This window comes from Petaurus breviceps, unplaced genomic scaffold (assembly GCF_028583685.1).
Source record: "Petaurus breviceps papuanus isolate PSGF00001 unplaced genomic scaffold, PetGlider_PUasm1.0 90734, whole genome shotgun sequence".
NCBI lineage: Eukaryota > Metazoa > Chordata > Mammalia > Diprotodontia > Petauridae > Petaurus > Petaurus breviceps.
The window spans coordinates 9573723-9601139 of NW_027187327.1; the positions used below are offsets into that span (position 1 = coordinate 9573723).

A 27417-nucleotide genomic window follows, 5' to 3' on the forward strand; every position below is an offset into this window, starting at 1 on the left:
TCCTCATGCCATAGCATTAGATTTTGGATGCCTTTTAACACTTATTTTTAATTAAATGTTCAATATATGCTAGCACTGTATTCTCCTGTCAAGCTTACAAAAGGAACAAAGGCAAAGCTAAAATGTGAAGGCTGTTTGGAACACAAGCACCTGGTTAAGGTTTGGCTGATAACACCTAACAGGCTCTCAGACTTGCTTATGCCTGAAACAGTGAAAAGTAAAACTGCAGCCTTGTATGTGCAGTGATTAGTCAAATCACGAGAGAGGCACATGGAGAAAAGTCACCCATCTGGGTATTTACTGACTAAAGTTGTAATGCCATCTGTGTATTAGCATTATTTAAAGAGGGGGAAAAAGGAATTCTAATTCTCTTTTATACAAGGAATACATTACACATGTCACTTTCAATCTTCTCTACAAAGCCCCTTTGCAAAAAAATTGTATATATTATGATCTCACAGTTCAAGAACTCCATAACACTATATTCAATGGTTTACAGACAGCCTGGCCAAGGAAAGCATAATCCCCTTAGGAATCCAGATTTAATATGCCCGGGACATTATGAAGAAAGATGTTTACCAACTGTGCCTAATACATGATGAACCCACAAAGTCATTGGAGATCAAACTCTCATAATCAATTTTCAACTAAACATGGGTATATTTCAAAACTAATGCCAAGGATGGAAGAACAGACACAGCTATAATTTCAAAGCAAGGTGTGCCTATGCTGCTTGAGAAATTCTGTAAAAACATTTTCAAAATGATACACATTTCTCTAGTAATGGCTTTTCTAAGTTACATATCTAAGTTTGCATACTGAAACTTTTCTTCATCTGACAAGATAAAAGAAAAAAAGAATTTGAGTATATTTCTATAATAGTAAGAAAAAAATTCAAAATTCCTGGTTCATGAAAACATAAATTACCAAATGATTCTTATAATTAAGATTACATACCTACTGCAAAGACATGAGGTGGCAATACTCCAAGAGATTTTCCTTGATACTGCTTAATTGTTTCTGAAGAATATATTTTAGGTATGTCAAAGTATGGGTTCACTGCAATCAAGATGTTGGCTACATATGTCTGAAATTTTTAAAAACAATATGTCTATTAATGCAACAGATTTTTATCTAAATTAAAATGAATTCTCAGTTGCTTTTAAGGATTCTCTTATCTCCATTTTTAATGACATCAAAAAATTGCAGAATGAAATCAAAACTACAAGAAAAATCATTAGATCACAATGACATCAATTTAGGCTATTTTAAATAAAGTTACCCACTATTTGCCAAAACACATCCTCTATGTTAAACATTAAAAATAAGCAGTTACCTCTAAATTTACAACACTTCTAGTAGGTAATTAAAAAATCTAAAAATAGCTTTTCTGTGAAATTTTTTTATTTATTTTTGAAGATGCGGGTTTTTTGATCCTTTTTCAATTGTAATATGCTAATATAAAAATGTCTGGTAGATTCCATTTAAATACTAATTTAAGATAATACTATATACATGTAGGAAGTCAAAATAAAATATCACTTCCAAAAGAATCCTGAGGATGGAATAATGCTTCTGGACATGAGTAGCATTGCCCAAAGAAGTAATGGATCTAGATATTTGAGCAAATAGCATGACCATGGAGCCCAGATAATCATAGGGCTCCCAAAGTATGTACTCATAGGAAATCCAAAAGTAGTACCCCCTGCATTTGTAATTCTTTTCTTACTCATTTGTGAAATAACCTAAATACTATCAAGGTCCACAAAAGAAGAATGACAGTTTACTGGGTTCTGCACTAATGCTATTAAGTCATGCTTCAATTTTGGTCAATTTGACAATGATCAGAGATTCTGTAGTTTGAAGCAAATTTAAAGGCTTTCATAGTTCAAAAAAAACTTTAAATACTAATATAAGATACTTAATATAACTCTAGTACTTATACAGAACATACTAAAATACAAATATATAATTAAGCAATACATACAGCAAAGAACATGGCAAGCTGATCACTGCAAGACTGCCAACCACCAAAACTCTCTAGAACACCAATGTTCTCCACTCTCTAGAACAAAGGTGAGGAAGGCCATATGTGACCTTGTCAATCCTTGGGTGCAGCCTTTTGACTGAGTCCAAGTTTTACAGAAAAAATCGTTTTATTAAGGGAATTTGTTCTATGAAGTTTGGATTCAGCCAAAAGGTTGCACTTGAGGGCCTAGAAGGTCACAGGCTCCCCACCCCTGTTCTAAAGAGTCATGGATCTCTACAGGAATATGTTATAACTTTAAGACTTCTCCATCATCAAATTCTAAGACTTATTTTTGACTTTACTGTAGTCATATACCCCTAAGTTTCTACTTAGTGCTATTGTTGCCACCCAATGAAAAGTACACTTTCATGATTAATGAGCAAATTTGAGCACTATTTTAATATTTATAATTAATCAGTGACTTTAAGAAGCAGAGAGACCTAAGAGAGTCAAGGCAAGTGATACATCTTTTCCCTATGATTGGAAGAAAGGATAGTTACAGAGAAGGAGAAGTCAGTTTAACACTAGTAAACATGGGAGGGAAGTGTATACACAGGCACACATATAACTTTAAGTGTATTTTTCTTTTGCTTCTAGTCAAGAAAGGGTAAAGTTTGGTAATCCTCAGCAGTAAATCAGTCATGCAGGAAAGGTACCAAAGGCATTTCCTGGAAATAGGAGGTGAAAAATAATTGATAAGAGTGTTTTCCCAAAAGAATAAAAGAAAGTTCCAAGGGTTTTTATAAATCTAGTAAAGTTGCATAAAGCCTCAGGGAGTCTCCAGTTCCAGGAAAGGTTCAAAGTCCATTGAAACCCTGTGGAGTAATTAAAGCTGAAATAATACAAGTGATGGGTGCCCATAAAAATGAACAATGGGTGACAAATTGTGGCATACAAAAGAATGAAATATTACCTTGCTGTGAGAAATGATGAAAGGGACAGATTTAGAGAAACCTGAAAAATCTGTATGAACTGACACAGAATGAAGTGAGCAGAATTAGGATCACAAGTTATATAATAATTACAAGTTTAAAAACAAAAGAAACTTCAAAAGAACTCTGATTAATCCAATAATCAATCATGATACCAAAACACTGCTGGTGAAACCTGTTTCCCATTGGTGCAGAAGGAGGTATACACAGACCCTGAAACTCACACTTCTTTAGTACCTCCTATTCCTGGGCCCCTCTCTCCTGAATTGAATGGGTGAAGGGTAGACATTTGAGAGCTTCTCCAAGATTGTCCATTTAAGGAGGGCTCCAACAAAACCATCTTTTCATTTCTCAACCATCTACATTCATCTGGACATCATCACTGATGAAGCCCAGTATTCTCTCTTACCCTTTTTCACCTCCTTTCTATTTATTGTCTTCCCCCATTAGATAGTGAACTCCTTGAAGAAAAGGAGTTTTCTTTGCCTTTCTTTATATTCCAAGCACTTAATTTTCTGGCACATAGTAGGAACTTTAAACACTGACTTACTATAGATAAATGCTTGTCAATTAACTAACTGGCCATTCAGATAGTCAGGTCATTAAGGGCACTACAACTGATGATAAGAAAGAAGGGGAGGAATAGGGAAGGACCAGGGCCCAAGGGCAGAGTTTTCCATTTGCGAAACCAAATACAGAAAATGTCAGTTAATAACACACTTGTGAAGCTAAACGTTTTACTACACACATAATTTTCATAAGCCACATAAGTCATCACTGAACCTTTGATCAAGAATCAAAAATCACTTAAATTGGTATAACTGTAATGTAAATGGGAAGATCCATTAATAGGCTCATATGACCTGCTTGAGTCACATGGAAGCCTAAGTCACATGAAGTCTGTGGTGGAGGAGGTTGCCAGATGGGAAGAGAGGAGCAGGAAGGGGAGAACAGAGCCCAGAGGAAGTTGGTCAGAGTAGTTAGAACTTAAGGAGAGAGAGGAAGTAGGCAGTGAGCTGAGTGCTTGTTTATGTGAAAGCCCTAGCAGGGGGATGGTGGTACCCCCAAATGGTTACTATGTATATATTTCTTTGTTGCTATGGTAGATTTGGCTTTCTAGTGTTGGGATTAGGCTTTCTGGTGCTGGAATAAACTTTTTGGTTTGGTCTTCCATGTGGAGAGTCTGTTATATTGTGTGATTCCGAATTATGCCGGCATACACGGTAGGCACTGTTAATATTGAGTTGTCGCTTGTAATGGAAATGCAAATTTAAAGATCTTCCCAGCCCGTAGGCCCTTTTATAGGCTTAAGAGACTCTGAGAACCTTCCCTGATTTGAAAATATACTCTGCCCCCTTACAGGCTAAATGTGGTCACATGGAGCCTATGGCAGGAGGCTTGGTTTTCAGGAATGCCCACACCTTGATGCTGTGTGACTGGGCAGTGGTCAAGAGGGTGGCTACATTCTCTGACCCAGGAGAAGGCTATATAATCCCTGATGTGAGGTTTTGCTTTGGGGCTCACTTTGAGAAGTGTTGCATGATTTGACCAGATGAGACTCTGGGCAGCTGTTGACAGCCCCCTGGCTTTGAAAACCCAGATGTTGATGCTTCCCTCTCTGGTAATTTTGGTTTGATATGGATATAATGGTTAGACAGTTTGGAAGCCTGTCTGCTTGATCTGTTTCTCTGTCTTGAAACTTCTGTCTGTATACTCTGAAGTTCAGGGTGCTAACCTTTTTCCCCTGAACTAGGTAAATGATATATGTTTGATTGATTAAAATAAGCTTGTTAACCCATTTTGAGTTGCTTTCCTTTAGAAAAGAAGATCGAAGAACCTGTGTTGGCAGCCAACACAGGATGGGGATGCTGGGGTGCTTGCTGCTACAGCGCTACAGTTGGCCAAAGAAAAAATTGCAGATCCATTTTTATTAAAATTATAACCAATACTATACTGATTCTGAGATCAATTATCCACACATTAAATGTATTAATATTTCAGAACCATATGCACTGACAAGCTGGTGAAAGCTACAATATGTAACCTTTCCTAACGGCATTAATAATTTAATAATCCTCAGAATTGTTCGTTTAAATATTTTTTAAAATTTTCTTTCAACATATTTAGGCCAAACTTCAGACCATTTGGTTTTGGTTCTTGATCAATTGTTCATTCTGTGACAACTTGTACTCCTGCAAAAACCATGGAACCAAATGGTCTATCCCGGTAAAATTTCAAATTACTAGAGGAAACTTCTACAACAATTAAAAAGTGCTTCATGTAAAATACTTCAACAATACCAAATCAAGCAATACAATCAAGAAAACAAATGACAGTTCTCTTGCTTTAACCATTTTCTTTCTACTTTTTAAAAAATTTTACCTCAAATGCTAATTTAAGAATCATTTATAATTATTGTGAATGGATACTCTGTGAATATAAAAGGTCCCATCACAAAGAAAATTACAGGAAAATGGGTAGAGGTAACAGCTAGAAGAAAAAATTCTTAACCAAATAAAGTATAAAGCATATTGCAAAAGATAAAAAAAAATTATTTTCATTACACGAAACTCAAAGGTCTCTACACAATATCAATGAAGCTAGGATAATGGAAATTGTTGACTGGAAAAAAATCTATACCTGATATTCAGACAAAAATATATAAGACCAAGAAAAAAGTTCCCCCTAAAAAGGGTCAAATGATATGAACAAACAGCTGACAAAGAACTGTGAACTATAAAGAATTAAAAGAGCTTACTCTTTTGTAAAAAAAAAAAAAAAAGACTGAAATAGTCAAAGCTCTAGGTACTGTGAGAATACAGTTCACTCACACACTGCTGGTGGAAATCTGAATTGATTCATCCTTTCTGGAAAGAATTAAGAATTATGCTTTTAAAAAAACTGACTGACCCAAAGACTTCAAAAAGGTCAAAGAAAGGTGTCATATATGCCGAAAATATTCATAGGAAACATTTCTATGGTACCAAGAACTGGAAACAAAGTATTCAATGATCAGGGAATGGTCAAACAAATAGTGACATAAACAATAATGACATATTGTTATGTTTACAAAAAATGACAAATATGAATCATTTGAAAAAATACACAAAGTATTACATGAACTTGATGCTGCATGAAGTAAGCAAAATCAGGAAACAACATATATATGTCAACTACAACAATGTAAATTAAGAAACTATGAAATGAAACTGAATGCTATATAATTTTAATAACTGATATCTGACCCTTCAAGAAGCTGAGAAAATATATCACCTCCTTTTCCTAAAGAAGTGGGGGAGACTATGGATGAGGAACACTACATATACTTTCAGATATGGTGGAAATGCTATTTAGTTATGTTCAATTGCTTTTTTCCTCTCTTTTTTAACCTCTGTTACAAAGGAAGGCTCAGTGGAGAAGAAAAAGAGGACATTTTTGGAAATGAATGTGATGTGTTATGTAAAAATTAAAGGCACTTATGAAATGAAATTTTTTAAATATACCTAAGAGACTTACTTAGTAAGTGAATAAAGACCATTTCAAAGTATATGTTAGAATTATAACATTTGGTTTTATTAAATATACCTTTGGTTTTTTTTTTTATCCAGAACAACCAAACTTAACCTATAAATATTAACTTAAATCTATTATGTCTTTCTTGGCATGAAGAATGAAGTCTTTTTAAGAAGACAAAAACGAGGCTGCAAAACTAAATAATTGAAAGCTAGTAGGTGGCATGTCTTGGTAAAGGCTGAATTAGTTCTGTTTAACAGCTGTCACTGTTTGGGCAGATGGCAAAGACCAAGTGTAATTTAGTCATAATTAAGTAACTACAAACGGCAAATTGATAGCAATATAAAAGATTAAGATGGTCATTTGATCCAGGAGGTGTCAAAGAAGCCATGTGTTTTCTTCGTTCAAAAATAATGAAGAGAAAGAAGCTCATCTCTAGCAACAGCAGAACTTTTAGCAAAGTAATTCATCTGTAACCAGGACAGTAATTTACTTCTAGCCCATATTCAGAATTAAATCAAATTAATCACTTCATTCTGAATTAGGAGTACAAGACAAATACTGATATATCTAAGTCATCTGATACAAATCTTAAATGTAAGTCTCAAAAGAAAAATTTAATTAATACCTTTTCTTAATATTCCAGATTTTCCTAAGCAGGTATACAGCATCTTTTTAGTAATGTATTAGTATACTGGTATATAGAAAGTATTAAACACATGAATCACTACAAATTTACTATCTTCAATTTGAATCATTTTAGTAATAAAAGAATGATAAATTTCAATTCTATAAATAGATGTTCCATTAAAATTATTTTTATAAACAAAAATACAATAAAACTATATAACATGATGTAAAATAATTCACTTACACATAAAATTTTAAACAATTAGATGTATTTGTAATACTTACATAAATTCTATCTTTACTATATCGTACTTTGATATTATGGAGTAGTGTAGCTTCATTTAAGTACATCAGTGAGCCTAAAACAAAAAAAATCTGGAAATTAATTTATGTTGAAAAAGGAAAAAAACTGAAATTGAACAGTTCTTATCAATACTGAAATTGATTTGTTAACTTTTTTGTTAAATCAATCATTTTTAAACCATGGGACAGTGTAATTTGATAAAACAGTTGTTTTTCTTTTAAAATAAAGAGATAAAAGTTCTCTATTAGTTATTATTTGCACCCCTCAATTTCAAGCTAGATTACATTCTTTTGTCTAAACCAGTTAATTTTATCAGTATAGGAAATTTCTTCCACCATTGCAAAGAGGGAGCCATTTTGCTCTCTTTCAGTCAGTCAACAAGCATTTAAGTGCCAGGAATTATGATAAGTGTTGTGTAAAACCCTCTTAGACCATTTCATTATGTGTAATGATAAATACGTGTTGATTAAAAGTAAAAAGAAAATAAATAAATAATAAAATTAAAATATCACAATAGCATGTGGTGTATTCAAATTCAAATTAGATTGGATATAGAGAGATAATGAAATGGAAAGAGTGGGGCAGTTAGAGTCAGAAAAGATATGAATTCAAATACCAATTCCAATGTTTACTGGCTTTGGGAATAAAGGCAAATCACAAATTTTTCTGGGCTTCAGTTTCATCATCTATAAAATGAGAAGTACCTATCTCATAGGTTTTTATGAAGTTCAAATCAGAAGGTAAGAATAGTATTTTACAAATCTTATAATGGCATATAAATGTCTGCCATTAACAATCATCACTGGTATTTGGAATATAAAGCAGAGAAATTGAGATCTAGTCAATTCTTAGAGCTCAACTAGTTAATAAACATGTATTAAGTACCTACTATGTGCCCAGCTCTATGCTGAGGTCAGGGGATGCAAAGACAGTCGAAAACAGTCCCTGCACTCAAGGACCTCATAATCTAATAGGAGAGATAACATACAAATGACTACGTACAAACAAGATATAAATAGTATATAACTCAGAGGTAATCTCAGAAGAAAGGAACTACCATTTAGAGATGATGAAAATAATATCCCAAAGAGTAAGAGAGATTTGTCAAAGATCACCCAGCTATAATGTGGCAGAACAAAGGACAGACCTAAGTTTGAATGGCTCTAGTTTAAGGATTATTTCTACTCCTCCATGCAGATAACTCCTGTCTATATTCTATATCTCTAATTAGCTCGTTAGTAGCTGTCTCTCTCTCTCTGTGTCTCTGTCTCTCTCTGTCTCTCTGTCTCTCTCTCTCCCTCATTCCCACCCCCACCCCCACCCCTGCCAGATTTCTTACTACCCTATTAAAAAACATTCTATACTTGAATGCTCCCACTAGCACTTCAACTTCATTCGGCCCAAAACCGGACTAATTTCTATTCCTGTCTCAGTTACAAACCCACAAACTAGCTCCTACTCTTAACTTCTCTATTTTTGTTCATGGTATAATCATTTCGCCAGCACCCAATGTACAAAAAAATCCTATAGTTATCTTTGATTTCTCCTTCTGTTCTCTTAATCTCCCACATACAAGTGCTATCAATTCTACCTCTTAATGTGTCTTGCATCTTGGGCAGATAGGTGGCACAGTGGACTGAGCACTGGCCCTGGAGTCAGAAGGACTTATTAGGTGTATTACCCTGGGCAAGTCATTTAACCCCAATTATCTTCCCCATCCCACCCCAAAAGGGTTGTATGTGTGTGTGTCTTGCATCTGTCTCTTTCTTATTACCTCTTACTTGAACTTACTTTCCCATTCTCCCATTCCAATGCATCCTGACACCAGCCTGATCTCCCTAAAAGAGTGATCTAAACATGTCATACCACTGCTCAAAAATCTTCAGTGGCTCCTTACTACATACAAATATAGTCAAAATGTCTTAGTCTCACATTCAAGCTCTCCACAATCTGACTGACTTACATTTCTACCATAACCTCCCACTGACTTTATGGTCCAAACTAAAAGATTAAGCACTTCCTGGGTAGTTAGTTGGTGCAATGGATAGAGCTCTGGGCCTGGAACAGGAGGATCTGACTTCAATTCCAGCCTCAGACACTTACTACCTTTGTGACCCTGAGCAAGTCACTTAACTCAGTTTTCTCATACATAAAATGAGCTGGAAAAGGAAATGGAAAACCAGTCCAGTATCTCTGACAAAAAAAAAAAAAAGGCCGAATGAGGTTACAAAGAGTTGGAAATGACTGAAATGACCAAACAATAATGAGTATACCCTCAGGTTTTCCACATGTATCTATATATTGAAGCCATTTCTTCTGAGTGGAATGATTTCCCATTAAGTCTGTTGAAATTCTATAAATACTATATCTGCCCTGAAGGATTCTCTAATATTCCTCTCCAGCTCAAAAGAATCTTTTCCTCCTTTGTACATGTTTTTGGTACTTGCTATAACACAGATAGCCTTGTAATATGGTTATAGACATGTATCATTTCCCCTGGTCAATTATAAATTCCTTGAGAGCAAGAATTATATTATTTTTTTATATCCCACAACAGAGAACACAGTACCTTGCAAACAGCAGGCTTGCTGAATTGAAAGTAATTGGTGAGGAGAGACTAGGTGGTACAGTGAATAGAGCACCAGCCCTGGAGTCAGGAGGACCTGAGTTCAAATCCAGCTTCAGACACTTAACACAAAACTAGCTGTGTGACCTTGGGCAAGTCACTTAATCCCAATTGCCCTACCTTCCCCTCTCCAAAAGAAAAAAAGAAAAAAAAAAGAAAGTAATTGGTGAATGAAGTCTTTTTTTTGGAAAGAAGGCTGAACTAGATGATCTATCAGCTTCAACCTCCAGTTAAGTAGGAATCCATTTATAAGATTAATTACATCATATAAGCACCCTACATAAACACACACATGAGAAAAATGGAGAATGGAAGAGGCAAGGGGAGAGTGAAAAAAATCGCAACAGAGAGACAGAAAATCCGTTATTTCACTGATAAAGAGACTACTTGAGGAAACTTCCACTTCAATAAAGATCAACAACTGCTCTGCAACTTATTAGAGCTGCCTGAGGCACCAAGAAGTTTAGTGACTTGCTTAAGATTCATACAGATAATATAAGTAAGAAGTGAGATTTGAACCGTGGTGTTCCAAACTCCCAGTTCAACTCTATCAGCTACACAATGCTGTGCACGTTTGTGTATTCATATATATCTTACGATCAATATCTAAAAATATCATTATTTTCTGTCAAGGAATAACTACTTTTTTTATTATAAAATCATTTCATATTCTTATATTCCTCGATTATTGCCTTACAATCAACCAGAATAAATTGAACCATCATTACTAATCTCTATCAAGTAAAATGCTAAAGAAAACCAAAAATCTTTCTTCAAAGCAGTCAAACAGAACTGAAAGCAGTCAAGGTGTTCCAAATGGCAATAAAAGTATTTCTATTTCAAAAGAAGCTTTTTTTTTTTAAGACTCTGAAGTCCTTTACAGACATAATATACTTATTCATTACAGTATCACACTGATGCAGATAAGAGGAATTCATTCTAGTATTCACTCCATGAGGAAGCAGAAAACAAAGCAAATGTATCTCTTGGCAGACAACCAGACAGTCTGGCATCAAACTTGAGACAAAATATCTAATGAAATAATAGAGTCATCTCATCAGCTGTGAAACCTGGGCCTACCTACTGAATGCACGATCATCTTCCAGAAAAGTTTAGGGTGAATCATTTACATAGCCTATGATAGAGTTTCCAAATAGAAATTATAATTATATATGCTACACTTAGCATAAGTTGATTGTATAGGCTATCTATGATGAAAACAGCTGACATATTAAACAGTTGCTGTATAAATAGCATCATAAAAGAAGACATTCATATACATGGAGTATACAGCATAAAGCTGTAAAACACTGGTGTCATAGGATCACAGACTTAGAACTGTAAGGAACCTTAGAAGTTCAATCTCTTTATTCTAGATATGAAGTAACATGGACCCAAAGAGGCTAAGTTATTTGTTCGTCACACAGAAACAGAGCTGTGATTTGGACCTAGATTCTCTGATTCCAAGTTCAGTACTCTTTCTACTAGACAATCAGAGAAATACAGTAATTTATACACAAACACAAGATGAAATAATCAGCAACTAGAGACTTTAAAATTGTAAATTAAACCAAAGAAAAATATCTTAAGCTCATGCAAACAGTTTTCAATTAATTAGATACACGAAGATTTAGAAAATCACATCAAAGCACTGAGTTTTATATCAAGTACAAAAGTTAAACACTTCTCTTGGGTTTTTTGTTTGGTTTCATTTTTTGCACTGACCTATCATTTCATGGCTTTTGGAAACTACCTCAATGGGAAGTCTCTCCACTCCTACAGATGCAGCTTATAATCAGTTACCTGGGGGTACTAAAAGGTCAATGATGTGCCCAGTCATACTGCTAAAATGTGTCAGAGATGGCACTTAAACCAGGTCTTAATATTTCCAAGACAAGTCCTCTATCCACCATGACACATTGCCTGTCATTCCTAAGTATCCTAACAAATTTTAAGGGAACAAAAATTTCTCATTTATTCTTTCTTCTTTATGGGGAAGTTATGGTTTCTTCATTTTCCTTTCTCTTTTACTTCTTTGCACAAAATATTCTCTGATTAGAACATAACTAACCCTCCTTTCCTAACTTTGTTTATCTACATATTTTCACTCACCTCCTTTTTTATTACTAAAACTTAAATACAAAACAAGAAAAAGGAACATATTATAAACAAAACAAAATGAGAAAAAGAAAACACGTCATGTGCACAGCAGAACGTAAGAGAGCATTCAAAATATATAGTAATAAATTTCCATTTCAAGAAAGCCTATATAATTAATAGTACATGTTGTGTTTTTTCTCTTATTTCTTGGAACCTAAGTTATTTCCCTCAGACTTTAAACTTTCCATGCTTAGTCAAATGTGATTTCTAAAAGCTATTGAAACAAAAATATTCTAAGATTTTTATAAGCACTGATTGCTAAGATTAAAAAGTCCATGATACAAATGCTATTATAATTATCTAACAATATTTTTGATTTCTTACATGATTCAGAATATTTTTGTCTGATCTTATGGGAAGAAATCATAACCAGCTGACTAAGCAACAAATTATCTTTCCATGTAAACCAAATCATATATAACTGATATTTTACATTGTATTTCATGTATTCAAAATGCTGACATTACCAATTACTATATAAAATAAACTAGACTTGAACTAATTTCTATGAAGTTGATTTTTTCCATCTAATTAAATTTAGCATTCACTTTGCTCGTGATAAAACTTCAACATGACTCAACAAAACTTCAGTGTAAGCATAGTGATATATAAGCATCCTGAACTACTATCCAACTTAAAACAATATAATAACTTAGTTTAAAAAAATCATTAATGACCTTCTTTTTCAACATCTACTATCCTATCTTGTTTTTTTCCTTATTACTTACAGTTATCTTCCACATCTTTTTTACTATCCTCTTCTGCAGGAAACACTTGGTTTATAAGAGCCAAAAATGTCTACCAAAAAAAAAAACACACAAACAAATTAGATTTTGAATTACATAAGAGATAACACAAATAGCAATGATACACTTTTTCTTTCAATAATAGATTTTTTTGATACAAAACTTTTTGCTTAACAAATTAATCAAAGAAATTCCAATATCCAAATACACCATCAAATATACTATTATTAAATACCATCACTATAATGGAACAGAGGCAACCAAATATCCTGTGTAGCACTCAGAGGCAAAATAAGGATGTAAAAGGTTGCATCTGCAAATTATTTAATAATTCACCACCCAATATAAAAATGTTGAAAAATGTAAATATGTTTCATTATACATTCAGAAACTTATTATTTTGAAACAAAAAAAAGGAGGAAAGCAGAAAAGGAACTACTCTGATAGACTAACATCAAATTTTAAAATGCTATCCCATAGTTTAGAAAAAAACAAAATCTTTTGTTCAAATATTTATCAGAGTAGATAAAAGTATGTACTAAAGTATTTATACCATAAAGCATTACACAGTTCATGGTCAGAATGAATTACTGTAACACTTAAATGCTATAGTTACCATTTTGGTACAAAGATATTATGTGATGGAGAATATTTGATTTCAAATAACAGACCCTGAAATAAAAACAATAAATTTTATGCACAGGTGGAGAATCTGCAATCCTTTCACGGAGTTCAAGTTATACAGAACAAATCCTTTTATTAAAGGGATTTGTTCTATGAAGTTTGAATTCAGTCAAAGGGCTGAACCTGAGAACCAACTGGGTCACATGTGGCCTCGAGACCACAGGTTCCCCACCCCTGAATTCAGTAAGTAAACTAATCTTAAATGTTAACATTCAAATTTTTGCTTCTCCAAAAAAAAAAAAAAACCACCAAAACTGCCCTTTTTAGGTTCAGGTTTCATTCCTTGTCAAAGAAAATCCTGTGAACATTCATCAGTCAACCATTTTATGTTATGCAAATAATGTGTATGGGTCTACATACATGTGTATCAGGCCAGGAAAGAGCTTTATCTTTCCCAAGAGTTTATATACTGTGAAATTCCATGTTCCTAGAGTTATCTTTATATAGATAGTTCCCAACTCAATGTTATAAACAGTGTTTAGGTTTTCATATCCTTTAAATGACTATTTAGTCAATTATTTAGCTTAATGGGTTAGCACTAAGTATACTGATACAACAAATATTTAACGTTTTCTGAATGTACTATTCTAAAAAATGGTGATACAAAATCTAGATAAGACATTCCATAATTCTATACAAATATTCATTATAACAAAGTTATAATCCTACTAGTGTCTATATTAGCCATCTCTATCTACTTAATATTCATCCTCTTCCTATCACTTAATATCTTCAGTATACTCTAACCACCTATTCCACTAAACCCTATCCAGATAGACCACACCTAAGTATAAATCCTTCTTTGCAATTAGTTTTCTACTCTCATGACTCTAACTCACCTTCAGCTCTCCCCCGCCACGGGTACTATCTTCTACTAACCCTTTCCCACTGCGCCTCAAAACTCCCTCCCATTCCAATATTAAATCCTGCCTTCACCCTTTCCCTTTTACTTCTACCTTCCCCTCTTATTTGAAAAATGGTTTGGGGGCAGCTAGGTGGTGCAGTGTATAGAGCAACAGTCCTCAAGTGAGGAGGACCTGAGTTCAAATCCTACCTCAAACACAATACTTACTAGCTGTGCCTGAGCAAGTCACTTAAACCCAATTTCCTCACCCACCCCAAAAATGCAGTTTTCATTTTGGACTTTTTCAACATATTAATCAGTTGTACTCATTTTTTTCCCATCTCTGTTTTTAAACATCACTTGTTATAGGAAACAGCTCTGGGAGAAGAAACTTAATGGATACTAGGGATAACTATTATGATGTTAAAAAAGATATCAATATCGTGTAACCTTGAGCAAGTTACTTAACCCCAATTGCTTAGGGGCGGCCAAGTAGCTCAGCAAGTAAGAGCACCGGCTCCAATGTTGGGATGACCTGGATCAAATCCAGGCTCAGATACTCAGCACCACACCCAGAAATAACTGGCCGTGTAACATTGAGCAAGTTACTTAACCACGATTGCTTTAAAAAAAAAAAGATATCAATAAAAATTTTATTTTTAAAAAGTGTTTTTGGATGAAGATTCTCTGGTAAACTTCTCCAATTCTGTCCCACTCCATTTCCATTTCTCTAATCTCATAGAGCTGGGAAAAAAGTTTTAGCATAGTCCTTGCTTCCTATACCCAAAGCCAGGTTCTTGCTCTACAAGCATCTTCCAATACCACATCTTGCTTTGAATTTTAAGTCATCTGATATACTGAGTTGATTTCTGTCACTGACATGTGCCACCTTTTTCCCTCATGATGTCAGCACCTAGGCTGATGGTCTTCCAGTCTTCCACTTCCTTTAGGAACTGGAAATACAAAAACAGACCCCTCTCCTCAAGAAACCAACATTCTCCTAGGTAAAAACAAAATGCAAGCAAATAAGTACATACAACAATAGGAGAGGAATTTCCAAGAGATGGAAGCAGGGCATTCAGGGGAACAGGGACAGATTATACTATAACCAGCTCTCTTTGCTGTCCATCGAATTGTATACCATATTCTAGACAATAAGAATTCTTTATCCATTTGGCTTTTCCTTGGTGACTAATTAGCCCCAACTCTTAAATAACTAGGAAACTTATTTAGGAGGATCTGAAACTCTTTTGGGCATTTAAGGTAATTGGCACAGTATTACTAAAGGAGATAGGTACTGTGCTTGGAGTGAAGAAGACTGGAGTTCAAATCTTGCCTCAGACACTAGCAGTGTGTCTCAGAGTCAAAAACTGCTATCAATCCCAATTTCCTCATTGAAAATTTGGGCTAATAACACCTATTTCATAGAATTGTTATGAAGATCAAAGGAGATTATATATGTGAAGTGCTTTTCAAATCTTAAAACATTTATAAATCAGAAAACAAGAGCATCCAAAGAACCTTGCCATCAAGAAGAAATCCTTCTTCCATTTGGATTCTGAAAACAGAGATTCTCCATGATGGTTACAAACACCTTCTGGAATTCTATCACCCTGCTTAATTCCTCATCCGCTATTAACAATTAACAATTAAACAGTCAAAGTTCTCTCTGTTGTAACATTTTTCAAGGAATCTTGAATTTACATGAGAAACACCTTGTTAGAACAGTCTTGAAGGTGGCACTGTGATGGACTGAACCAAATGTATTTTTAAATTCAACAAAAAATAAGCCCATGGTATCCTCTTTTCTCTGTAAATTTCAGTCAATATTGTGAGACTAAAAATGTGGTCAGCTGTAGAATATACCTGTTCTGTTCTCAAATTTTTATTAAGTATGTCTTAAATGTACATATAGATTATTGTCCTAATATGTTTTTATTCATAGTAAAATAAACATATAGGCTGTTAGTTATTAATATTCCTACCTTCACCTACTGGCTTCTCTGCTCCCTTTATATCCCAACTAAAATCCCATCTTTGACAGAAAGCCTTTCATAACCCCTCTTAATTCTATGTCTTCCTTTTGTTAATTATTTCCTATTCACCCTACATATAACTTGTTTGTATGTTTGTTTGCTTGTTGTCTCTCTCGTTAGACTGTGAGTTCCTTTAGGGCAGTGGCTGTCTTTTGCCTCTTTCTATCTCCAGCACTCAGAACAATGCCTTGGCACATAGTAGGCATTTAATAAGTTTTTACTGACTGCTTGATATTGTCTCAGTAACTATTTTTGGTAGTAATAATGTGATTATTTTTCCTCAAGCATCTCATCTTTCAAATATCTTGGAAACTGATTCCTTTGCACTAAAAATTATATATCCAGCATGGGTCTCTCTACCTGATTAACCTAGTCTAACTAATCCTTTCCATATTTTATTTTCTTTAGTACAATTTCCAGTTCTCTGTGAAGAATACCGGAAACTATGATGTTAAAAGTACAAATGTGGAAGCTTCATTGTTATTCTCAATAAAGGCAATTTGTTTTGAAAAAAAAATACACATACACACACACACCTTTCCCCTTTATTTCATGTGTTATCCATTCAGTTTCATCCTTAAATATTCTCAGGGTTGGAGCAGCTAGGTGGCTCAGTGAGTGAAGCACCGGCACTGGCGTCAGGAGGACCTGAGCTCAAATCTGGCCTCAGACACTTAACATTTACTGGCTGTGTGACCCTGGCCAAGTGACTTAACCCCAGCTGCTCTGCCTTCTCCCCTCAAAAACAAATAGAAAAAAAATTATTCTCAGGATGATTTTACTAGTTGGCTCTTTTGCCAACTTGCATAAGTTGTTTTTATTTCAATTGTACCTTGCTGTTTTGAGGCAATAATGCTCATAATCTTTCACTATTATCCTCTGTAAGATCTTTAAAATGTCTTTGTATTTCAAACTAGTGCTGCCCTTGGCTGCCATCTCTCCATGTTTAACAAGATCAAACATTTATGGACTTACCCATTCTCCAAGAGTTAAGCTGTCAAAGGATATAAACCAACAGTTCTTGGAAGAAGAATTGCAAAGTACTCACAGACACTTTAAAGAATGCTCCCATTCATTAATAATAAGTAAATCAAGATAATCCTGAGGTTTCAACTCACACTTGCAAACTGGCAAGAATTATTTTTAATAATAGCAATATTCAATGTAGAAGAGGTTGTGGAATGACAGGCACACTAATTCATTGCTGATGTAAATGTGAAATGGTACAGCCATTTTGGAAAGCAGTTTGGAATTATGCAAATAAAGTGACCAAAATGTCTATATCCTTTGAACCAGAGACTGTGAACTTCTATCCCAAGAAAGCCATAGATAAGAACAAAGTCCTCACAAACATCAAAATATTTGTAGCAGCACTTTTCGTGCTATCTAAGAACTGAAAACAAAATAGAAGACCATCAATTGGGGATTGGCTAAACAAATAGTGGTACATAAACACAATGGAATATCACTAGGTTACAAGAAATTGTGTGTGTGTGTGTGTGTGTGTGTGTGTGTGTGTGTGTAAAATACTAAGAATCATGAAAAGATCTTTATGAACTGATGCTGAGTGGAGTAGAAAAGCCAAGAAAATTTATACCATAACTAAAACAATGTAAATAGAAAGAACTATATACCAAAAACCCCGAAATAAATGTTAACAGAATCATAAAGTTCAAACAGGACTCAGCTGAAGAGATATGTGAGGATACCCCCTCAACCTACTCCTTAACAGAAATGGAAGTCCACAGGTGTTACATACTGTACATGTTTTTAGACTTTTTAAATACACTAAGTAGTTTTGATGACTTTTCCCCTCTCAAAAAATATACTATTTGTTATATGGAATGATTCTCTGAGAGTGGGAGGAGAAAGAATACTTGGATAACTATGATGAAATAAGAAACAGTCAATAGGAATAAAAATTTATTTTTTAAAAAGTGCTAACTGGCTGAGGTGTTTTCTAGGTTCTTTTTCTGGCTTCTCATCATAGTAAAGGACTTACATTAGTTAAATCTAGTTAGGAAATAGTGATAGTCTGTGTCAATATCTGGGTTGTTACCCATTTTCCATTTATTTTTTTACATAAACAGCTTGTAATAATAAGTTAGAGTGGCATAGCTATATTCCATTTAATAATTCTTATTTTATTCATTTTTCTATCACAGGATGACAGGATCATAGTTAAAGCACCATAAGGGCCCAAAGAGGTCAACCCATTCATTTTACCTATGATAAAAATGAGACCTGGAAAGGTTATGTGACTTGCTCAAGATGATGTAGGTAGTATGTAAGAAATTAGACTTGCTATTTCTAGTTGAACAATAACAAGTCAGTGGCCTGACTATACAATGGCAATAATTTGAAACTAATTCCTACAGCATTTCCCTTCAAAATAAATTATTTTTATTACATTATTTGGTGTGTGCCGTGTCCAAGACATCCTCATTTTTTTTCTCAAAGGACTCATGAACGATGTGTAAGTATGAGGCTTCTGTGTAGTCAACAAATCATAGACCTCTGTCAATTCTTACTCTGGAAAAATAGTTCCCAACATATTTTTCTTCATCATCCCCCCATGCTGTTCTTAGCAGTGAAATGATGACTATTACATATGCTAATTAAATTTGGAGGATCTTATCAAGTTCTTTATAAAGTTTTTCTACCTCTTTAAGTTTATCCTCTTCAACAAATTTTGGCACATAATCTGCCATAGCAATCTCTTGTCAAATGCTTATCATAAGCACTGCAATATGAGATGAGCAATTGTCCCATGAAATTAGTTTCTTATGCCCTTGATCATAATAAAACCAACTCAAACTATTTAACTCTTGTATTTACTTCTCCTAGAAGAAACTGAAAGCCACCCCTCTCTTTAGTAGCAATTTTCTTCTGTCTTCCCATAAGAGTAAAATTGACAATTCATATCATTCAGTTCCTCCAATAATATAATCATTTGCTGGTCACTGACAAGAGTTTCACATTTAGAGTACCAGTAGCTAATTTAATCTTTATAGATGATCTGTCCCTGCTACTCTTCTTCAAGGGTTAAATCCCTCCACAAGATTTTTCCAAATTCCTACCAGATTTCGTTCTCTCTCTTGTTTCAGTTTTCTCCTATGTTGTACCCTGTATTTAAGGGGTTTGTACATGTTATTTCCCTAGTAAATTATGGTATCTTTTGCAGTATTTGTGTAGCATTTCACTTTTGTTTTCCCTCCAGCTAACACAGTACCTTACATATAGTGAGCATGTATTAAAAGTATACTGAAGTGAAAAGAAATATAGAAACCACATAGAAAAATTCTTATATTGTAAATTCAGAGTTCCTGCCTCAGATGACAAATATTATCCCACCTCAATAGTAAGAGTGGGCTCTGGTACATGGTAGGGGTATAACAAATATTCACTGAATTTAGCTTAATAGTTTTGCATAAGTTTAGTATATAAGGTACTTCAATGATTCATATATAGTTATAATTGTGGCTCTTTGTAAAAAATAGACAAAATTAATTTAAAGTTTTTAATAACTGACAGCATAACATGAATGTTAAAGACTGTTCTATTCTGCTTGCATTGTAACTGAACTAAGGCAAGTAATTAAGACGGATTTTCTGTAATTAGTTTTTGGTTTTGTTTTTTTAAGTGGCAGGTAAGTTCTAAATCCCTATCAAGTCAGGCTGAAAAAAATAGTTAAGATAACTTATAATAAGTCCAATATTGCATATGTCTGAAAAAAATAGTGGAAATAAGATTGAATTAGGTGTAAAAATCCCAATTCCATAACTTTTTGCCTATGTGAACATAGACAACTCACTAAAACTGTATGTTTCAGCTTCCTCATCTATATAAGGAGAGGATCAGATGAGATCATCTCTTTGGTACCTTTCCTAAATCTATGATTACTATGTCTCCAAAATGAAGACAGTGAGGTCCAGAACACACTTACTCAAGGTCACACTACATGTTAGTGGCAAAAAATAAGGACTAGAACTCAGGCTAATGTTCTTTCTGTTATACCACACTGCAACAGCAGGAAGGAAGTCAGAGGATTTTTATATCACTTGGACAAGGGTTTTTTTCTCCTCCCTTATTTTCTCCTCTCTCCTAAAAAAATAATTACTACTCCCTAATGAGCAATACCATAAAGTAAACATCACAGATCATGAAGAAAATGAAGTAAAAAGGCAGGGTACTGGCCATGGACCCCAAAAGATTGAAGAAAAGGAAGAAAATGCCCAATGATGGAAATAAAGAATAGTACCCTGAATAGTCCTTTTAGAGCACATGTTTATACAGAAAGATATCTCTACAATCAGTTTTCATATACTCACTTAAAGAATGAACTGGGTATGTAATACCATTTTAACAAGCACCCCGAAATAATATAGAGGCTGGAAGTCTCAGAAGTCAGATCTTCTCCTTCCCATAGCCAAAAGGGCATAGTTCCATAACACAAATAAAGAACTTAATCATCCTATAAAAATGAACAGATTTTGTAGTAATTTAGAAACTATCTAGCCTATATATTATCAAATTAAGCCTTTTGCATATCCAATTTATTTTTCTGCCTATCTATTTGCAGAGGATTAGGACTTTAATCAGAGAAAGAAATAAGTATATGGACTGGACTTGTGATTTCATTGATACCAGAAACTTCCAATAAATAAACTCCCTCTATTAATACAGACTGCAACTTTTTGCCATGTGTAATTTCAATAGTGGCTTGAAACATAGAAGTAAATTGCCCAGGTTAATACAGCTGGCATGTGTTGAACATGGTATTTGAACCTAGGTTTTCCTGGCTCCAAGGCAATTTTATCTCTAGGAGCACATAGTCTCATAAACACACAAAAGATAAATTAAAACTAGATTCAATCAATTTTGTCACTTGTTATAACACAAAGAAAAGGCTTTATAATTAAAGAAAACTATTTGAGGTCTTAGAATTATGATGGATTTAAATTATTCATATTAGTTTTCCTTTTCAGTACAATAAATAATTTAAAAGTAGACAAATGTGCATTTGCCTAAAACTTATGTGATCAAACTGTAGACCTAAACATTAAGGTTTCTCCATGTTTAATAGGTAAATTTTTTCTCATTTGCATAGTCACAGTTACACAATTAAAGATGCCATAACTTGACTTAGGGAACAAATGTTTTGGGGAAACAATGTCTTTTTTTTTCATCTAAATTAAACTTTGGATTTAATGCTCTAATTTCAGTACAATAAGGAAAATACAAATATAGCTTAGTTTTCTTTCATTCAGAAAAACTATCATACAAGTACAAATTTTTTAAGAAAAGCAGCATGTTGTAATGAAAAGAACATGAGACCTGAAATGTAAAGACAGAGATTAGATTCTAGCTCTACCACTTACGCTGTATTTGACTTAAGCTCTCTGAGACATAGGGGTTTTTTTTTGGGGGGGGGGTGTTTTTCAGAGGGGGGGAGGCAGGACAATTGGGGTTAAGTGACTTGTCCAAAGTCACACGGCTAAGTGTGTCAAAGGTCTGAGGCCGCATTTGAACTCAGGTCCTCCTGACTCCAAGGCTGGAGCTCTATTCACTATGCCACCTAGCCACCCCTACTATGCCACCTAGCTGCCCTTCTTAATATTCTTTTTTTTTTTTCATTTTTTTTTTTAAGCAATCGGGGTTAAGTAATTTTTTCAAGGTTACATGGCCAGTTATCTCTGAGTGTGGTGCTGAGTATCTGAGCCTGGGATTTGATCCAGGTCATCCCAACACTGGAGCCAGTGCTCTTACTCGCTGAGCCACCTGGCTGCCCCTAAGCAATTGGGGTTAAGTAACTTGCTCAAGGTTACACGGCCAGGTGTTTCTGGGTGGGTGCTAAGTGTCTGAGCCCGGGATTCGATCTCCAGGTCTTCTCAACACTGGAGCCGGTGCTCTTACTCGCTGTGCTACCTGGCCGCCCCTCTTAATTTTCTTAATCTATAAAATGGGATACCTTTTACAGAGCTGTTGAAGGGAAAGTGCTATGCAAACTTTAGAGAAAAGAAATGTGAGGTGTGATTTATATCCAATAGAATGTAAATTCCTTGAGGAAAAGGACTGTTCTACTTTTGATCTTGTATCCCTAGTGCCTCACACATGTTAGGTGTTTAGTAAACAGTGGCTGACTGATGGAAGAACAGAGGGAAGTTTCCACACAAGATAGCCTTTATATTCATTAAATCACAAATGCAAACCAAAAATAAAAAAGTAAAATCCATGAGCAAAAATTAATCATTGTATTATACATAAAAAATAATGCTTTGATATGATTTTCTACATCTTTCATGTAGCAAAAAAAAAAACCTGAAATCTAAATCGATAAACAATTTATTTCTTTAGTTTAAATTTTTAAAGACCCACTTCTTTCTGTGGCTCCTTTATCTTATGCATATGTATGATTCTTCCAGTTCTCTGATGGGAAAAATAGAAAGAATACTGGACACAGTACCAAAGAACGTAGGTGTGAGTCTTCCTCTGCTATCGGTGTAATTTTAAGCAAGTTAATCTTTCTGGGTCTCAGTTTCTTAATCAGTAAAATAAAGAGTGGTACTGGAACACACAGAAAGTTCTTTCCAGATAAAAACCTGTAAGTTTTTATCTCTTGATTTCTGAGGGGGGAATTTATGTTCTGGAAACTTCCACTTTTTTTCTTGATTCTGGTTTCATAAAATTGGCATCTTTTAACATGGTGCCACTATGGATAGTGAACTTAATTTTCTAAGTTGTTTACAGTAACGGAGTATTTTTCTCCATGAGAAAATGTCCTCATGAGACATATGCCTTGTTTTTGTTAGGTTCCCAAAAGGAAGGCAATCATATAACACTATATTAATCATGTGTTAGTAGACTATAAATAATTCAACACACAATTACAAATTCTAAAGTAAGTAGAACTGATGAAAAAAAAATTTAACTCCCAAACAACTGTTTTAAGACAATGATTCATTAAAATGAAAATCTGGAATTTTTATCACAAAGATGACTAAAGATATCTATTCATAATAAAGACCTCATTTGTAATTTCCAGCTCCAATCTCTCCTTTTTTCAACTCCTAATTTGCAATACTGTCTACAGCAAAAATGCCCTCTAAAGATTAAATGAACATATATTCTGTAGATTTAAAACTGCCATGTACTTTTATTCTTTCTTTAACAAAAAGAGTAAAATTTAAATTAACACAGAGAAGGTGAAGTTAATATACAAGTACATTTCAATTAATATTCTAAAGAAAAGCAATTTGGGGGCAGCTAGGTGGCACAGTGAATAGAGCAGTTGCCCTGGAGCCAGGAGGGCCTGAGTTCAAATCCAGCCTCAGACACAACACAAAAAATAGCCGTGTGACCTTGGGCAAGTCACTTAACCCCAATTGACCTCAAAAAAAAAAAAACCAAAAAAAACTTAGAGAATCTAGGAGGAATTCCATTCCAATATGTTCAAATAAAGAGAAAATACAAAGGGAGAAGAAAATTGATATGAAATTATAAGACAGTGCCTGATACTGCTGTAATGGACACCCGAGAATTAACAGGACAGCTAGGCCAATTATAATTTGATAGGAGTGTTTATTAACCAGCCGGGACTGCCTCTCAGACCGAAAGACAGCCCTGAGCTTTCTGTTAGACATAATTTTATAGACAATGTGATTGCTAGCAACAGAATATGTTTCTAAGGGGTACAATGTCTTCACCATTGTGTCTATTGAAGCAAAACATTCTGAGTATTATTCTTTGAGGAGCAAAGCATTCTCAGTATTATTCCTATTGAAATAAAGCCTTAGTATTATTTCTACTGAAGCGAAACAGACCTGAATCCGTGGGAATCTGGGGCATGTTTTTAGCAACACAGGTGAAACATTTTTTTACTATTGGAGCCTATTAGGTGGTTTCCAAGGAACCTAGTAGGGGTCCCCTCTAGCAGGTTTAAGGGAGCTCCAGTGTATAATTTCTGGTGAGCACTTCACCGCACAGTATTTTCACAGATAATTTTGCTGTAATATTTTAATATATTAATACTCTCAATGTTCATGTAAGCATCACAGTATCTAAAATTTATTGTTTTCCTTAGGAATCTTTTACAATCTTGCTACATGCATTGGTGTGGTTCTACTAATTTTAGAAGCTCAAATTATTCTAAGAAAGTACATCTCTGATTTCATAACAGCAATCAATAGAAAAATATATTCAAGTAATTAAAATTCACTTCCCAAGAAACTTTTCTGAAATGAAGCTCTTTCATTAAAAGAAGGAAACCTTTGCAGAAATGAAAGACTTTTAACTATCTAAGGAATGATCATTATTTCTGGTCTATTTTTAGAAACTTACCTTCCCTTTTTGGTTTAAAGGTTCAATTGTTAAGCTGTCTGGACCAATATCCACAATATTGCCCATCTGAAATCCTTCAGTGGGATGCGGAGCCCAAACGGGCTTTCCATCTTCCATTTTTTTGAGGATCTATCCACACTTTCCTGTCAAAAAAAAAAAGGTACATTTTTAAAGAATGTTTTTACAAATAATACAATATATACCCCTTATAGGGAAACAAATTCTTCAGTGGTCTCTGCAGGTGATTTCCTAAGATGTAATAAAAATGGGAAGTGTTTCAATTTTTACTTTAGTTGTAGTTATGTTACCTTGGTAAGTTACTTAATGTAATGGAAGCCTTAGTTTCCTCATCTGTAAAGTCAAGATAATAATTGCAGTATCTACTTCCCAAAGGTGTGTTAAATAAACTCTAAAGTTTAAGTTTCTTTTAAGTTTAAGTGCTACATCAGTGTTATTATTCACCCCCTGACTTTAAAACTGCCTCCCATTTCTCTAGTTTTATCACTTTTAGCCATGGTCTTCTCCTAAGTGAAATATATATTTCAATCTTAAACCTCCAAGAAAGGATAAAACCAAATGAAAAACTACTGATTGGAGTAGGCTACTCCAGTTTCTACCTATTTCCAAATCATTCAGCCTGCACTCGCCATTTTCTTCATCCTACTCCCACAGAACCTAGATTGTGCCTCTGAGATTCTGGGACACTGGTAAGTGATCTTTTACGTTGATCATAACAAGGCTTCTACATCACTTCCTGGCCCTTTCCAAACCATACCACCTTGCATCTCCCAGCTGTCCTTTATGTGTTATCTTCAACTGATGGAACGTGAGCTCTCTGAAGACAGGGAATATTTTGTTTGATTATATTTGTATACCCAGTGCTTAGAACAGTACCTAGCACATAATAAGTGCTTAATAAAGGGGTTTTTTTGTTCACTCTTTCAGTCAAAGTAGAGCAACAGATGAAGTAAAATTGATAAAGATAAAACAACATTCCAAGAACAAAAAAACATCAATATAAGACAAATTGCAGAGGAAAATTAAATTTGTTTCAATATAATAGTTGCTATGTAAAACTATCCACACCAACAGGTGTATGAGTTACAGGATCACGAATCTAGAGGTATAAGGGACCTCAGAGACCATCAATCAATCAACAAGTAATAAAGGAGAAAGAATACTGGTTTCAAAGTCAGAAGACCTGGGTTTAAATTCTAGCTCTGACACTTAAAACCTATCAAACCTCCAGTAAGTCACTTTAGCAACCTGGGTTTGTTTTCTCATCTATAAAATGAAGACGTTGGATTAGACAGCCTCTATAGTTCCCTCCAGGTCTAGAAGCAATTATCTTAATATTTATGAAGAAACAACTGTGCGCTCAGCACTAGGGACAACCCCCCTCCAAAAAATTTTAAAGACCCACCTGCTGGGAACCTACATTCTAATGGGGGAGAAAACAAATACATAAAAGCATATATAAATACATTCACAAAAGCATACACAGATACACATATGTATATATACATACACAAAAGCATACAAAATATACATGCATAAAGATTCATACACAGAAAGAAAGGGAAAGACAGAGTAGACTTGTGATTGTACTAGTACAAAGAACTCCCAGATGAGGAAACTCCTTCTACCAGTGCAAGTCAGCCCTTTCTCTAAATTATCTGTCTGCTTATCTATGTATATACCATACAGAATAACTATAAGCAAAATAAATACAAAATATTAATTACAAGGCAGTGTATAAGGAAGAGCATTAATGAGCAGCTGGGAAACACAGAGATCTGAATAAGTTTCATATTGAAGATGCCACTTGAGCTCTTTCCTGAAAACAGAGGTGAAGAAGGACTATTTTCCAAGCATGAGGAATCGCCAGTGCAAAGGCACAGAGACAAGAGGTGGCATAAGGCCAATTTCACTTCACAGATGAAGTATTGTCCAATAACATTAGAAAGACAGAATGGAGTAAGTTTGTAAAGGGTTTAAAAGCTAAACAAAGGAGTCTTATTTTTTATTCTAGATGGAAAAGGGACTCAAGGGGGTTTATTAAGTAGGGGAGAGACAAGGTCATGTCTATGCTTAAGGAAAATCGCTTTTCCTACAGAGTGGAGGATGGATTGAAGTAGGGAGACACTTGAGGCAGAAATAATAACTAGGAGGCAAGGGAGAAACACAGGATAGCTGTAAGCAGGCTGTAATACAAAGCAGGCTATGTCACGAAATCCCAGAAAGGAGAGGGTATCCAGGAGAAGGTATGTGATAGTGTTAAATACAGCAGACAGGCTGAGAAGGATGAAAAAAATTCATCAGGTTTGGCAATTAGTGATCACCAGTAACTTTGGAGGGAACAATTAAGAGATTGTTGAAAACTTTGGAAGAAAGCCATTTCAGTTGAATGATGATGTCAAAAGGCAAACAACAGAGTTTAGAAGAGAATGAGAGGAAAAGGAGATACTTATTACAGTAAGCTTTCTAAGGAGTTGAAGAAAGACATAGGACAATAGCTAACAGGGATGGATGGATCAAGTTTTTTTTTTTTTTTAAGAATGGGAGACCCTTCC

At 34.5% G+C, this 27417-nt stretch overlaps 1 protein-coding gene across 4 annotated transcripts in view; it reads right to left on the bottom strand.

Moving 5' to 3' along the window:
* Window positions 1-27417, bottom strand: part of MYO6 (myosin VI) — a 244702-nt gene that overhangs the window by 120853 nt on the left and 96432 nt on the right. For all 4 annotated transcript variants that reach the window (XM_069066992.1, XM_069066990.1, XM_069066991.1 and 1 more), the window contains 4 exons: window positions 24845-24987; window positions 12923-12992; window positions 7390-7463; window positions 958-1087 (listed from right to left, as the gene is read on the bottom strand). In XM_069066992.1, the coding sequence (XP_068923093.1) occupies window positions 958-1087; window positions 7390-7463; window positions 12923-12992; window positions 24845-24961 (391 nt within the window). In that variant the 5' untranslated portion in view covers window positions 24962-24987. The remainder of the gene's footprint in view (window positions 1-957; window positions 1088-7389; window positions 7464-12922; window positions 12993-24844; window positions 24988-27417) is intronic.